Here is a 14,827-nt window from a genome sequence, read left to right as displayed (position 1 = left end):
AAAGAAAAAATAACTCTCCTATATCTTATATTTCATATATATCACTATTATTATTTGAAGAAGAATATATATAGGGTTATACTTCATATGCAAGTTCAATATAAAAATGAATGATTTCATGTATTCTTATATTATAATCTCACTAATAAATGTTAAATAAATTTCAAGTTTTATGAGTTATATTTATTTATAGAATCTAAAATAAATTTATGCCAAACATAATAAAATACTAAATTCCCAAAGACCATTAAATTGAATTGACAGCAAAATCATATTTTTAAGAAATAATAAAGACCAGTAGAAATCTCAATAATAGAGTTTTCAATTCATATGGTCCATTCTTTTATAGTCATTAATTAAACTTTAGAAAATAATTGAGCCTATGCTATAACTTTGAATTGATTTTGAAAAATAATCACCATCATCTTCCACATCTTCATTAATTAAACATTTTATTAACATGATTAATAAAATAAAAAGATCTCATTAATTTTGAAATAAAAAATATACCCAAAATCTTAAGTACAAAATTTAAACATGATCTTTGAAAGTTGAAGTTAGCATGTCCATGTACAACCCCAAACTGTGAAATCAAGCAACTTGTTGAACTCTAGAAATAAAGATAAATTTGGATCACACGTTTTTTTCATTTCATTTCATCCAGCAAGAATTCAAATCTACGTGTCATTTGTATGCATGAAATATTGACTATGCGCCACTAGTTCCTTCATTTCCTCTCTCATATCCATTTTTCATTTCTCCGATTTCTACTCTACCGGAGAAACCATGACGGCCAATCTCCTCCGATTCTCTCTCTCACACGATCACAACCTCACATCCAACTTCATTCGCTCCAATGTCAACCACGAACGACGCCGTACCAGCAGCTTTCACTTCAATCCTCTCATCCATCAACGACGTCGTAGTAGTCAGCTATTGCTGCGGCGCAATGCCGTATTCGCCAAGGCTGTTGAGTTCAAAGTTCCGGCGAGCGGAAATGAGCAGCAGGTACAGTTGAAAAATGATGAGACGACGGCGCTACTAGATGTGAGCGGGATGATGTGCGGCGCGTGTGTCTCACGTGTCAAAGCAATCTTGTCAGCGGACGACAGAGTTGACTCGGCTGTGGTCAATATGTTGACCGAGACAGCTGCGGTTAAGTTGAAAGCCGATGCAGCTGAGACTGGTTTGGCGGCTCAAGAGTTGGCTAAGAGGTTGACGGAATGTGGTTTTCCGACGAAGAAGAGGTCATCTGGGTTAGGAATCGATGCCAAGGTGAAGAAGTGGAAGGAAACGGTGAAGAAAAAGGAGGCGTTGCTTGTTGAGAGTCGTAACCGAGTGGCTTTCGCTTGGACTCTGGTTGCTTTATGCTGTGGAACTCACGCTACTCATATATTGCACTCTCTTGGCATTCATATTCACGGTGAACTTGCAGAAGATGCACAATTCATTTCTTGAGTGAATATACATGCTTGCTAGTTCAGAACAACAACGATTTGAACACTTGATTTAACAGTTTGTAAAAAATGTTGAAAAGAAAAAAACGCAAATACTCTTACCCGGTTCCATAATGATCAATATTATATCAAATTCTGCTTGGAAAGAAGCATCCGGTTACATTGCTTTTCTTTGAAATTATATCCAATTCAGCTTAGAAATATCTGTACCAAAAGCTAAATAGCTAGTGTTTGATGAAATTTTCTGTTCTGGATAACTCAGACTAGTTGATCTACATTGGTACAGGTTCAATGTTGGATATACTGCATAATTCTTATGTCAAAGCTGGATTGGCAGTTGGGGCTTTATTAGGACCTGGACGAGGTTAATCACTACTTGTTTATTCTATTCTGTTTCTTTCTTAATTGACTGTTACTTTCTACTCCATTTATCTTTTGTCTGTTTTCTTGTTTGTTTATGTTCCTTTGTTACTTTTTCTAGTTAACTGTGGAAGTTAACTAAAAAATCAAATGGGTATGATCATGTGATTGAATTTGATGTCCAATTTTGACAGTCATCTCTGCGGTTAAGTCTTGGAAGAGAGTCGATTAAAGTTGTTATTATGAGTAGTATAGAGAATCTTTTTTCAGTTTGCAAGTTAATCGTGTCATGTCAAGAATTCAAATGAAAATGTGGGTGGGCCCTTTCCATGGGCTTCATGCATTAGTGGGAGCTTAGTGCACCATGTTGTTTTTTTCCCCCCAATACTAGCGTCATTTTTTGGCAGTTATGTAGATAGGAACTATGTAGTTTATCATCGTAGTTCATTACTAACCGAAATAAATTATGTTACAGACCTGCTCTTTGATGGTCTTTGGGCATTCACAAAGGGATCACCAAATATGAACTCTCTTGTTGGCTTTGGATCGATTGCTGCTTTTGCAATTAGTTCTGTAAGAATCAATTAAAGTTGTGCCCTTTACCTTGCTAGTAGCTCTTGTTATGATTTCAGTGTCTGTTTTCATAATATATTAGAAACCCATTACTCTCTCGAGTTAAGACTGATATGCTGACAACTTCTTCTCTTTCTTAGGTCTCACTGCTTAACCCTGAGCTTCAATGGGAAGCATCATTTTTTGATGAGCCGGTTTGCCTTTTGTTACTTTCTTCTCTACTTCTCTTACTTTCATCTCTACTTCTCTGGAAGTGCTTAGATTTTCTTTCCATTTTTTCTGTCCCTGTAGTTTTTATTTGCATGCTCATAAGTACTCATGTTTTCTGCTGTTTAGGACAGTCAGCATATAGTAGTCTTTAAGAACTAGTTTCTCTTTTTATATTTGCTTATGAATTTTTAATGCTGAGAGGGTCTTTTGTTCCACAGAGTTCAATGTAATAGGTTGTCGAGGTGGTGCCACAGATAATTGAGCCTTATTGGGCACAGCCTTTTTTAACATTTGAAAACCTCAAGCTTCAAAATATTTTCATCTGAAGTCCTAGAAAAATTCAAATAATGTCATCAGGGTTTCACATGGTCCCAGGTCCTCTACTCTAAATCATTAGTCATGTTTTTCTTGACCTGACTGAAGTTATTTTGAAATGTATTGCTAACCACTGAGTCCATTCTCCTTTTGCAATGGCTGAATTTTGTGAAATTTCCATAAATCTGTAATCGTTCTCCATCTATCAAACATTAACTTTCACTATGTAGTTCTCATATGTACTATTTTTCCAATTCATTAAGATATCATTTATGCTCTGCAATACCTTCTAATTATACTTCTATGATAGTCTGTCTTGACCAAAATCTATTCAGTGTCGCTAAACTGCTATTTGTTCACTGTAGCAATGAGTTTGCTCATTCAAAAATATTGATTTTAGTACGCAGGTCATGCTTCTTGGGTTTGTATTACTAGGGCGTTCCTTGGAGGAAAGGGCAAGGCTGAAGGCATCTAGTGACATGAATGAGCTATTAGTAAGTTGTTTTCATTGCATGTGATTTAAGAAAATGGATCAAAAATATGGGCTAAGAGACTGTTCAATATTTGACCATCCCCAAAGGTTGGAAAATCTATTAACCACTGGATACTGGTTGTTTTAGTCTTTTAGATATTGGAGTTCTTTGATACAATAGCATCAATGAATATGTTAAAACCATTCATGAAACTTCTATGCTAAACCACCCATTTAAATTTGTTATTGAACAATATGTTCTCCTTGATAGCATGAAATCCAACTATTATAAATGTTTTGTTTTTCCAGTAAGTCCTCAGATTTTGAATTCCTGCACACCTACTATCAAATTTTCTCTTGTTTTATTGATGCATTAAAGAGTTCCCTTTTCCAGAAAGTTAATATTGGTTATTATCAGTTATATTTCTGGAGTTTGACCTTTCACTTATGAAAAAAAAACAGTTATATTTTATAGCTTGTAAAAGGTGTGTATGAAGTGGGTTACGGATGATCTAGTTTTAGAAGTTGCATAAAAGCTCAGATCTCTTATTTCTGGTGGCCAGTATATATTTATTCACATCCATGGAGGAAAAACATATGTTTAGTATTCCGAACAGTTAAAGATTTATGCTACCTAATAGTTGCTCTTAACAAAAGAATAATCTAAGGTTATTTTCGGGCTACAGTTTTCTTACTTTATTAAACACAATAAATAAAGCTACACAAGGCTACTCTTTATTTTTGATCTGCATATGAAATAAAATACATTTCACTATTCAGACTAGATCCCCAGAGTCCACTAATGAAGTGCTGAAGAACTAAAATAAATTGAAGTTTGTATTGTACCTTACTTTTTCCCTTTGTATTCATGATAAGAGAAACTTCTATACTTTGTTAATCCTTTTTCTTACGAAATATTGGTGTGGTTCTTTTGGCAGTCGCTTATATCCACTCAGTCTAGACTTGTAATTACTTCCTCCAGCAGTGATTCCTCGACTGACGTTGTCAGTTCTGATGCAATATGTATTGAAGTTCCAACAGATGATATTCGAGTTGGTGATTCTTTGCTCGTTTTTCCTGGAGAAACTATACCCGTAGATGTAAGTCAAATTTTGCATGAGTACTTTTCTTTCAGGAGTTTATCCCAAGGATGAATGTATGGATATCTTCATTAAAGCAGAATAGAATACATATCTGATTTCCTTGGATTTCATTTATCCAAGCATTTAGGATACTAATGTAAACTAAAGCCATCAACTACTACAAACAGAGTATGGAGTCATTACAAAAGGAAAGAGTTATTACCTCAGTACATCTTTACGGTGGTTTCTAGCAATTTTTTTCACTTTGGCACTTTTTGGTCCTTATCTTAAAAAACAGATGGAATATGTGTTCCATAGGATGATAGGAATGATTTTTAAAAAAAAGTTTTCCCTAGGATTGAATAGGTAATTTTGGACAAATGAGAAATTTGTCTTGTTTAAAAGCAACTGATTAATTATTAGTTTAAAAGCATTTATGGCACCTTTTTCAGTCTTTGGAAGGAATACAAATGCCTGTCAAGGATGTCGAGTTCTGTTTAAAATACTTGTTTTCTCCTGTTTGTTGACTAGACATACAACATCTTACATTCTCAAATGATAATTCAAATTGCCTCTGCAGGGAAGAGTCGTTGCAGGTCGAAGTGTTGTGGATGAATCTATGCTTACTGGAGAGTCTCTTCCGGTGTTTAAAGAGAAGGGTGTTTCTGTCTCAGCTGGCACAATTAACTGGGTATGGTGGTGTCAAGATTCAATCAATCAATCAAATATGATACCCAAACTAGTTGGATTCAGCTATATGAATCCTCTACGTCCGATCTGCTCTGTTCGGACATGGTGGCAAGATATTACGTGTATAGATATGCTATTTGCAGCTTTCTGACGTAGACTAGTTTACTGCCCCACTGTCATTTGTAACAAAATGAGGTTTCATGGCCTTTTAGAATGACTTACTTATTATTGTTATCAACATAGGAATAGGCTATATACCAACTTATATACATTTGAAGAGACATTAGATTCAGAAATATTAACTGATCCTTATTAAGGTTACATGAATGATGGTGCATTAGATTTGCGCCAATTGTTTTCAGAGTTCTTAGATTTGTGCCACTTATGATGATCCAAATGTTAGTTGATGAACACCTTATGATTGTAGAACTGGATTTTCCTTATAGACTGGATTTACATTTCTGATTATATTATTTTATTTTGAAGTCCTTGTTGTTATGTTTCAGGACAGTCCTTTGAGGATTGAGGCCTCTTCCACTGGTTCCAATTCAACAATTTCCAAGATTGTTAACATGGTCAGTACACTTTTTCTTAGAGATGTTTTTCCTTCCAAGTAATATTTGTTGCTTGGTACATTTTCTAGCATTTAGATATTTAGAACCTTGAGGAGGGAAAACAGATATCGTAGGGATGCTTCTTTATTAGGGAGTTAAAGCTACTCTCCTTTGGAGAAAATATTTCTCCGTAGGTGATTTCTTCACATCTATTCAAGCCTTGGTGGTGGGAGATAGCAGGTACGCTGTGGAATTTGTTGAGGTATACACAAGCTGGTTTGGGCACCACTGTATAAAAAGAGATTAAAGCTACTATTTTGTTGATGTAATGACAAAAAGCTTTAGATTGCAAAATTGATCATAACGTCTGAAAATTCATTTGACATATCGTATAAGCTAATTCTGGTGGTTTTTCATTGAGTGTAGTAGTCCAATCTTGTAGTGTCTGAACGTCCTTTTTTTCTCACATACATGTTACCCTTTGACTACTTGAATCTCACTTGTTTTTTTGTTTTGTTTGAAATTGAAATCCTTGGAGAAAAGTTTTGGTTGCTAGAATCTCATAGGAGAAGTTCAAAGTTGCTTCCAATATACTGTTCGGACTGTCGGAGAAAGGTTTTCTTGTCAAAATGGTTATCAAAAAAAGGTGCACTGCTACTCTGAGTTCAGTGCTAAGAACCTTAAAAAGAAGAGGTGCAGTGCTTCTGGAACATTCACTGAGAATGGAATGGAGCTGCTAGAATGGTCATTAAAAGAAGTTGCAACGTCACTAGAATAATAATCACCATGAAGTGGTGTCGTATTTCTGTACGGTCACCAGAAAGATGCACAGTGCTACCATAATGAACAAACTCAAACTAGCACTGTGCTACAGGTACTGTTACCGAAAATAAGATTGGCACCGGTAGAACAGTAACCATAAAGAAGAAAGATAGTAGTTCGGCAAAGATAGAAAACTTGGCTAGATAAACAATATAGGCAGAGTCCGTCAGTAGGCAGAAGTTACTAAGGGTGATGTTTTCCAATTTTCTCATGTTTGGTTGGCTCAAGTGTTTTCCAAATCAACTTATTTTTCTTCAGTTTAAGGAAAATGACTTCCCTTCAAAAATTAGGGAAAACATTTTCCGAAACTCTCCTCCAACCTCAAATTACAATTTCTTTTCTAACTCCACACCATACCCTGACTCTCCCCATCCAATTTTTTATTTTTTTCAAATTTTAAAAATTCTTTTTAAATTTTTTTCAATTCATTCAATTTTCAATGAATCTTGGTGATTCCACCTCACCTAGGGTGTGACCTAGTGGTCAACAAAGTGAGATCTAAACAATAGGAAATTTCTTTCCATCTGTTCCAGCAGAGTTAATCGATATCTGTACTGGTGAGAGGTAGCAGATATCCCATGAAGTTAGTCGAGGTGAGCGCAAACTAGCCCAAACATCACGATTATGAAAGAAAGTAAAATAAACCTTATATTTTTTATTGTACTTGTAAATGTTTTGGGTTGGTCTGTCTATTTGGATCAGCATATTTTGGCTGTCTCTCTGTTTCAATTTACACTTATTGAGGAAGTTCTGGCACATATGGAATATAGCACTTGCCAGTTGCCAAGATGAAGGTGCTATGATTACTTTACTCCTAGCTGGCGACCAAAAGCTGAGACACTCTTTATTTCTCAAATCCCAACTACATCTATTTTCTCGAAAAGCTCAACATGTTCTAAAGCTTGTAGTGGCTCCATCTTTGAATTGTAGTTTTCAAATAAGTGTGAATTATAATTTTCTGTGCTGTATAGGAATTTTGAGACTTCTAATGAGACTTTGATTACTGTTTGTGGAGTTATTTATGCGACTCCCTTGAAAGTTTGACATGCATATGTTGTTTACCTACAGCCTTTATTTCCTGGATAGAGAATATTATTTCCTCCTCTGAAAATTTCACCTTGAATTACTCTTTCTAATGTAAGCAGTTAGACAAAAGTGTGTACCCATCTTTTGACACAAAAGTGGCTAGTGATCCTAAACTAGAATTAGCAGATATGTGTTGGGCCACTGCCTGTTACTGTTGATGCGTAAAAATAGGAATTTATGAGCTTCTATATAAATTTTCTAATCTTCCAGGTTGAGGATGCCCAAGGCCGTGAAGCACCAATTCAGCGACTAGCAGATACAATTGCTGGGCCATTTGTTTACAGTGTGATGACATTATCAGCTGCCACATTTGGGTTCTGGTAACAAGTTTACTCTTTCCTTTTTTATGACAATATGTTTAAGAAACAGTTGACTGCTCTTGTAGTTAATTAGGTATTAATAGACAAAAGATAGGTACACATGACCAAACTAGAAGAAGAGTTAGAAGATCTAAACAGATACTAAGTCTCTCAAATGATTGGAAAATGGTGCTCAGTGTCTTCTCATGGATGATGTTAGTGGTGTGGAGGGTGACTCATAAGTCACAGTTGACATGTTGTTCCTAAAGCTATTTCTTGAAACCGTGTTTTTCCTCCTTATCAGGTCACAAGCTGTTGTATTACAAATCTATGTTCGACCATTCCCATGAGCTATAATTGCATCTGACTGCATGTATTTTCTATTACAAGGTGTACTGGGAGTACTGTCAAAAGTAATGTAGCCTTAGCATGTCACTTGGCATACAAGGCATTGGTTCACTTAAATCTACCTCCTGGAATGGAGTCAAATCAGAATCAAGTTCAATCAGACTAAATTCTGACACCTAGTTTGCTCAACAATTCCTTAGCACAGTTATCCTCTGGGATCTCCAATTTTTATTTGAAGACAAGGGAGGGGGAGAGTCTAGTGGTGAGGGACTTCCACCTCAACTATGAGGTTGGAGGTTCGAGTAACCAAGGAGCAAAGTGGAAAAACCACTGTTGTGCTCCTAGGTAGGAAGGGTTTTAGGATGGTGCTTACCATAACCCTTAAAAGAAAAACATTTGTGTTTGTAATATAGTATACTAAAGAGTAAATGCTACCTGCTTTGAGCAATAGAGTTCTTGATATTCCTATATTTTTTTGTAAGTAACAAATTATTTCATTGAGATTGAGCGCTACAAAAGATCCCTCACTCTGGTCCCCTAAAAACTATTTCAGGAAAACCAAGGCTCAAACTAAGTTCTTAATGACAGGGAAGTATTCGCAGCTCACTTGAAACTCTAAACTTAATCTCAGGACAATGTTCATGGACTAGGCATTCGATGGTCTGGTTCCTGTTTTTGAAAATACATATGTTCCATCCTTAGGATAAACACGTGACATATAGAGCAGTCTTCTCCAGTTCCTTTTCACATGCAACAAGATCCGCTTGATTGAGGACACACACTCAATCAAGCTATTGGCCATGGAAAATGATCTGGAAAGTTAAGGTGCCCTTCAAGGTGGCCTGTTTTACTTGGCTCTTAGCAAAACAGGTTGTTCTCACGCAGGATAACCGTATGAAGAAGGGCCTCGATTTGTGCTCCAGATGTTTTTTTTGTGAATGTGAGACAGAGACAATAAATCATCTCTTTTTACACTGTAAGGAGACAGTGAAACTTTGGCAAATTTTCATCAATAAAAGGGGCATCAGTTGGTCTATGCCAGGAAACATAAAGGAGGCTTTGGCATGTTGGAATCGGGATGGAAATCAGTCGGGGCACAGGGAGAGATGGAAGATTGTCCCAGCCTGCATTTGGTGGACTATTTGGCTGGAAAGGAATCAAAGATGTTTTGAGAACAAGAGCTGCTCTATGGAGAAGATGAAGCTGAAATGTTTAGCTCTTTTCTATTTTTGGTGTAAACATGAATATCCTCATGAAGATGAGGATATCACTAGTATGTTAGAATCCTTAAGGAGTTCATAGGAAAATAGCAACACTTTTGTATTTCTGATTGTAAGTATTACTGGAATACATCCTGAGTATTCCTGTGTTTATAATACAAGTTACCTTTTCAAAAAAAAAAAAAAAAAAAAAGATCCGCTGATTCTTGAGACCTCTAGGACAGTGGTGTGCAAGGGATTTCTTGTAAGTAGTGTCGACATTTAAAGAAGTAAACAACAATAAAACAATTTTTTGGTACATTAGTAAGGACCAGAAAAGTTTAAACTCGTTTTTTCTTTTTTCATGACCGTGGTGTCTGGGTTAGCTTTCGCACACCTCAACTAATTCCACGGGATACCTGCAACCTCCCACCAGCAACATGTACCAACTCTGACTACCAAGGCTCGGACAGATGGGAAGAATCACCTAGTTTAAATTAATTCATAAGCTACATGGCTAAAATATGCCAGTAGGAGAAACTCTATATCCTTGATTGCCTCTTCCTAGATAAGTAAATCTTCTTCCTGTTTGTGCCCTTCATTTGCCAGGAAACCGGCACAGTGATTGACCTCCCTCCAAATATGTTTAATGGTGGCCTTTGTAGCTTCCAATAAACATCTACAATCTTCAACAATAGCCCTTTGGGGGATGACATTGTATGTCCTTACTGATAAACCTGATGGCAAGTAGGCAGCATGTTTCCACTTCTAAGTCTATGTATCTAGGTGTGGGCCTTCGGTTCTTTGGATTTTCAATAGTGTGTACCGAATACCGACCGAATTAGTTTGGTTCGGTTCAATTTTTTCAAGTTTGTTTTTTTTTATTCGGTTCTTTGTTTATTTCAATGGGACAAACTAAAGTACAAATACATTATAATAGCAATTGGTTAAGACTAACAGAATTTAATTCCATAAGACATGAACGACTACACATTAGATTTAAGCTTGTATTTGTTTAGCATAAACAAAGTTATCGGAATGCACAAGATAGGACAGTTGGTTAAAGTAGCTGAGAACTTGTAGCTTTAACAATTCACTATTTTAGTATATAAAAGCTTTTATAATCACAATTTTGTAATGAAGAGGCAAAAGAAACAGTAGTTTAAGGAATTTGGCTGGAAAAGATAATAAAAGAAAGAGTACAGCTAGTGAGCATGATAAATGAAAGTTTAGATACTGCAAAAGTATATTTTATTCATAGTATTTGTACAGTATTTATAAGAGAACAAGTAAAGACCAAATAAACTAATCAATCCCTAATTCTTAGGAAATCCTTGAATCAAGGGATTTCCTCTAAACTATTTTCCTAGAATAATATATTTTTTTTGATAATAGTAACTGTGTTTCCTAGAATAATATATTCTAATCCCATATTTACAGGAGCAGATTCTAATCAAATCTGCCAGCTTTATTTGTGGAGCAGATTATAATCAAAACTGCCAGCTCAATGGTGGAGCAGATTATGGCTAAATCTGCCTACTCATTCAACACTCCCCCTCAAGCCGGCATGTAAATATCAAGCATGCCTAACTTGCTTACAAAGGACTCAAAAGTAGTTCTGAAAAGACCTTTTGTGAAAATATCTGCAACTTGTTCTGTTGTTGGAACAAAAGGAATGCACACACTTCCATCTTCAATCTTCTCTTTGATGAAGTGTATGTCCACTTCAACATGCTTTGTTCTATCATGTTGAACTGGATTATGAGCAATGCTTATGGCAGCCTTATTGTCACAATACAACTTCATTGGAAAACTCACAGGTCTGCGTAGTTCTTCCAAAAATCTCTTGAGCCACAATATTTCACAAATTCCGTGTGCCATGGATCGATACTCAGCCTTAGCACTACTTCGAGCCACCCCATTTTGCTTCTTACTTCTCCATGTCACCAAATTTCCCCAACCAAATGTACAATATCCAGATGTAGACCTCCTATCAATAGATGAACCAGCCCAGTCTGCATCCGTATAAGCCTCAACACTTCTTTGCTCATTCTTCTTGAAGAACAACCCTTTCCCAGGTGAACTCTTTAGATACCTTAGGATTCGATACACAGCTTCTTGGTGTTCTTCTCGTGGAGAATGCATGAACTGACTGACTAGGCTCACAGCAAAGGAAATATCAGGTCTAGTATGTGACAAGTAAATCAACTTGCCTACCAATCTCTAATATTGGCCCTTATCAATCAATTTTCCTTCCTTTACAAACTTCAGATTTGGATCAATTGGAGTTTCAGTTGGTCTACAACCACTCATTCCTGTTTCTTTTAACAGGTCAAGAACATACTTCCTTTGTGACACTATAATTCCTTTCTTCGATCGTGCAACCTCCATGCCAAGAAAGTACTTTAGCGGGCCTAAGTCCTTTATCTGAGACTCAAATTCTGAGGCAAGACGTTCCTTTAGATTTTTTATCTCAATCACATCATCTCTTGTAAGGATGATATTGTCAACATACACTATAAGAACTGTTGTTTTTCCTTCTAGTGAATGTCGAGTAAACATTGTGTGATCTGCTTGTCCTTGCACATACCCTTGCTTTTTCACAAATTGAGTAAGCCTTTCGAACCAAGCCCTTGGAGATTGTTTTAGTCCATAAAGAGATCTTCTAAGCCTGCATATCTTTGACTTGTACTTCCCTCCAAAACCTGGTGGGGAATCCATATAGACTTCTTCCTCTAGGTGCCCATTCAAGAAAGCATTCTTCACATCCAACTGCTGAAGAGACCAGTCGTGATTTGTTGCGATTGTCAACAGAACTCTAATTGAGTTTAGCTTAGCTACTGGAGCAAACGTCTCGAGATAGTCAATGCCATATGTCTGCGTGAATCCCTTAGCTACTAGGTGGGACTTATACCTTTCCAAGGATCCGTCTAATTTGAATTTGGTGGTGAACACCCATTTACAACCCACTGGTTTCTTTCCCTCGGGTAAATCCACTAACTCCCATGTCTCATTTTTTTCAAGAGCTCGCAATTCCTCCAAAATAGCCTCCGTCCACTCGGGAACTTGTAGAGCATCCTGCACATTTGTTGGAATCTCCACACTAGAGAGTTGTGAAGTAAAGGCTGAATAACAAGGAGACAACTTTTTGTAGGACACAAACATAGAAATAGGCTATTTAGAAGTATTTCTAACACCTTTGCGTTTCGCAATAGGTAGAGATCTAAGGAATTAGAAATAGAATCAGTTGGAAGAGTACCTTGAATTACAGTAAGGTCTTGTGGGACTGATTTTTGGCAGTGTTGAGAATCTTCGGTCTTTTTTCCTTGAGTTCGGTTCCTTCTCGAATACACCTGCATTTCTGTTTTTTGTTCTCTATTCCCATTTTTATTTCTGTCATTTGAAGGCGCTACAGGTTCAGGTTCAATTTATGAGTTTTTATCATTTAAGTCACTTTGGTCCTTATCATCTGTTGGATCACACTTATTTATATCTTCTCCTACATCTCTCACATCAGTATTTATTGTAATATTAGGCTCCTCATTTGCTTGATATCTAGTTTCCTCAATATCACAAAAAAATGAATCTTCACCTACATGATACTCCCCCTGAAGATGAGTAGTAAAATAGAGTTGCGACTCAAAGAAAGTTAGGTCCATTGTGACAATTATCTTCCTAGCATGTGGATCATTACACTTATATCCCTTTTGACTTGGGGCATATCCTACAAAAATACACTTCTTAGCCCGCGGTTCAAGTTTACTATGATTATGAACATGAACAAATGTTGTACAACCAAAAACTCTCAAAGGCAGATCTGTGGTTAACATAGAACTAGGAAAACTTTCTCTGAAAACTTTAAAAGGTGTCTTAAATTCAAGAGGGCGAGATGGCATCCTATTAATAAGGTAAGTGGCAGTCAAGAGAGCCTCTCCCCAAAGGTGTTGTGGAACTTTACTAGTAAACATTAAAGCTCTCGTTACCTCTAAAAGGTGTCTATTCTTTCTTTCGGCAATACCATTTTGTTGAGGTGTATCTGGACAAGAGCTTTGGTGTACTACCCCAGTTTTTCTGAAAAAACTTCCTAATTGTTCATTAAAAATTCACGGCCATTGTCACTTCGAAAAATCTTGATTTTCTCATTGAACTATGTTTCCACCACGACATAGAAAGTCTCAAACACATTTTTAACCTTAGATTTGTCCTTCAATAAAAAAACCCAACTCAATCTTGTATGATCGTCAATAAAAGTTACAAACCACCGTTTCCCAAACATTGTTGAAATTCTAGACGGTCCCCAAACATCACTATGAATCATTGTAAAAGGTTTTGAAGCCTGATATCTTTGAGAAGGAAAAGAAGATCGGTGATGCTTAGCCATTTCACAAAATTCACATTGGAATAAGGATGGATTTTTATTTCTAAATAACTGAGGTAACAAATGTCTTAAATAATAAAAACTTGGATGTCCAAGCCTATAGTGCCAAAGCATGACTTTATTCAAAACAAAAGTAGAGTTCAAAGTTCAAACAAATAGGATTCAGCTGTAGTGAGTTGTTCCCGTTGTCAAGAAAATAAAGACCTCCTGATTCTCTAGCACTGCTAATCATCTTCCCCGATACCTTTTCCTGAAATTCACATAAATCGGAATAAAAAATAGCACGACAATTAAGAGAACGGGTTAATTTACTGACAGAAACTAGATTACAAGAGAGCTTTGGAACATGAAGAGTATTATGAAATACAAGAGATGGTGATAGTTTAATAGTTCCTTTTCCAGCAATTGCAGAGAAGGAACCATTAGCTATCTTGATTTTACTGTTCCCTGCACAATGAGTGTAGGTAGTGAAAATATGGGAACTTCCAGTCATGTGGTCACTAGCTCCTGAATCTATCGTCCAAGAATCTATTTGGTTGGAATTGACACTGAGAAAAGCAGACGATACAGTATGTTTCAACAAAAGAACAGGAAGGATTAGAAGAATTTGGTGCATTTGCACGAAATTGTGGAGATTGAAGGAGTTTCTGCAGAATTTCCAATTGTTCCCTTGTAAATGGAGACGTTTCTGGAGAAGTTTGTTGCCCCTGATCAAAATAAGTTGTTTGGAGGGCATGACCATTTTGAGATTGAAAGCCACGATCATCAACTCCGTTCTTCTTCCAGTTTAGTGGTTTCCCAATGAATCTTCCAACACGTTTCACGGGTGTGCCAATATTTTTTGCAATGATCACACCATGGCCTTTTGTTTTTGTCCTCTCCATTCTTCACGGTTACAAGAGCTGAAGAGTCTATAACAGGTTTTAGTTCAACATTTAAATCAGGTTTTAACATAACTTTCCTCCTAGTTTCCTCTCTCCTA

The 14,827-nt window shown here is 36.5% G+C and overlaps 1 protein-coding gene across 3 annotated transcripts in view; it reads left to right on the top strand.

Annotated features, from left to right (window-relative positions):
- Positions 1 to 688: 688 nt before the first annotated feature.
- LOC125837667 (copper-transporting ATPase PAA2, chloroplastic) overlaps positions 689 to 14,827 on the top strand; it is an 87,547-nt gene continuing 73,408 nt past the window's right edge. For 2 of the 3 annotated variants that reach the window (XM_049516751.1, XM_049516750.1), the window contains exons 1-9: positions 707 to 1,423; positions 1,744 to 1,821; positions 2,293 to 2,390; positions 2,531 to 2,584; positions 3,323 to 3,409; positions 4,326 to 4,487; positions 5,050 to 5,160; positions 5,666 to 5,734; positions 7,832 to 7,941. In XM_049516751.1, coding sequence (XP_049372708.1) covers positions 787 to 1,423; positions 1,744 to 1,821; positions 2,293 to 2,390; positions 2,531 to 2,584; positions 3,323 to 3,409; positions 4,326 to 4,487; positions 5,050 to 5,160; positions 5,666 to 5,734; positions 7,832 to 7,941 — 1,406 coding nt within the window. In that variant the 5' untranslated portion in view covers positions 707 to 786. Of the gene's footprint in view, positions 1,424 to 1,743; positions 1,822 to 2,292; positions 2,391 to 2,530; positions 2,585 to 3,322; positions 3,410 to 4,325; positions 4,488 to 5,049; positions 5,161 to 5,665; positions 5,735 to 7,831; positions 7,942 to 14,827 lie in introns of all 3 variants that reach the window. The other variant, XM_049516749.1, reaches the window with a different exon arrangement.

The sequence above is a fragment of the Solanum verrucosum genome, unplaced genomic scaffold (assembly GCF_900185275.1).
Source record: "Solanum verrucosum unplaced genomic scaffold, falcon-dt-bn FXZP01000133.1, whole genome shotgun sequence".
Taxonomy (NCBI): Eukaryota; Viridiplantae; Streptophyta; class Magnoliopsida; order Solanales; family Solanaceae; genus Solanum; species Solanum verrucosum.
The sequence above is the reverse complement of the archived record's forward strand: the minus strand, read 5'-3'. Positions and strand labels throughout refer to the sequence as shown.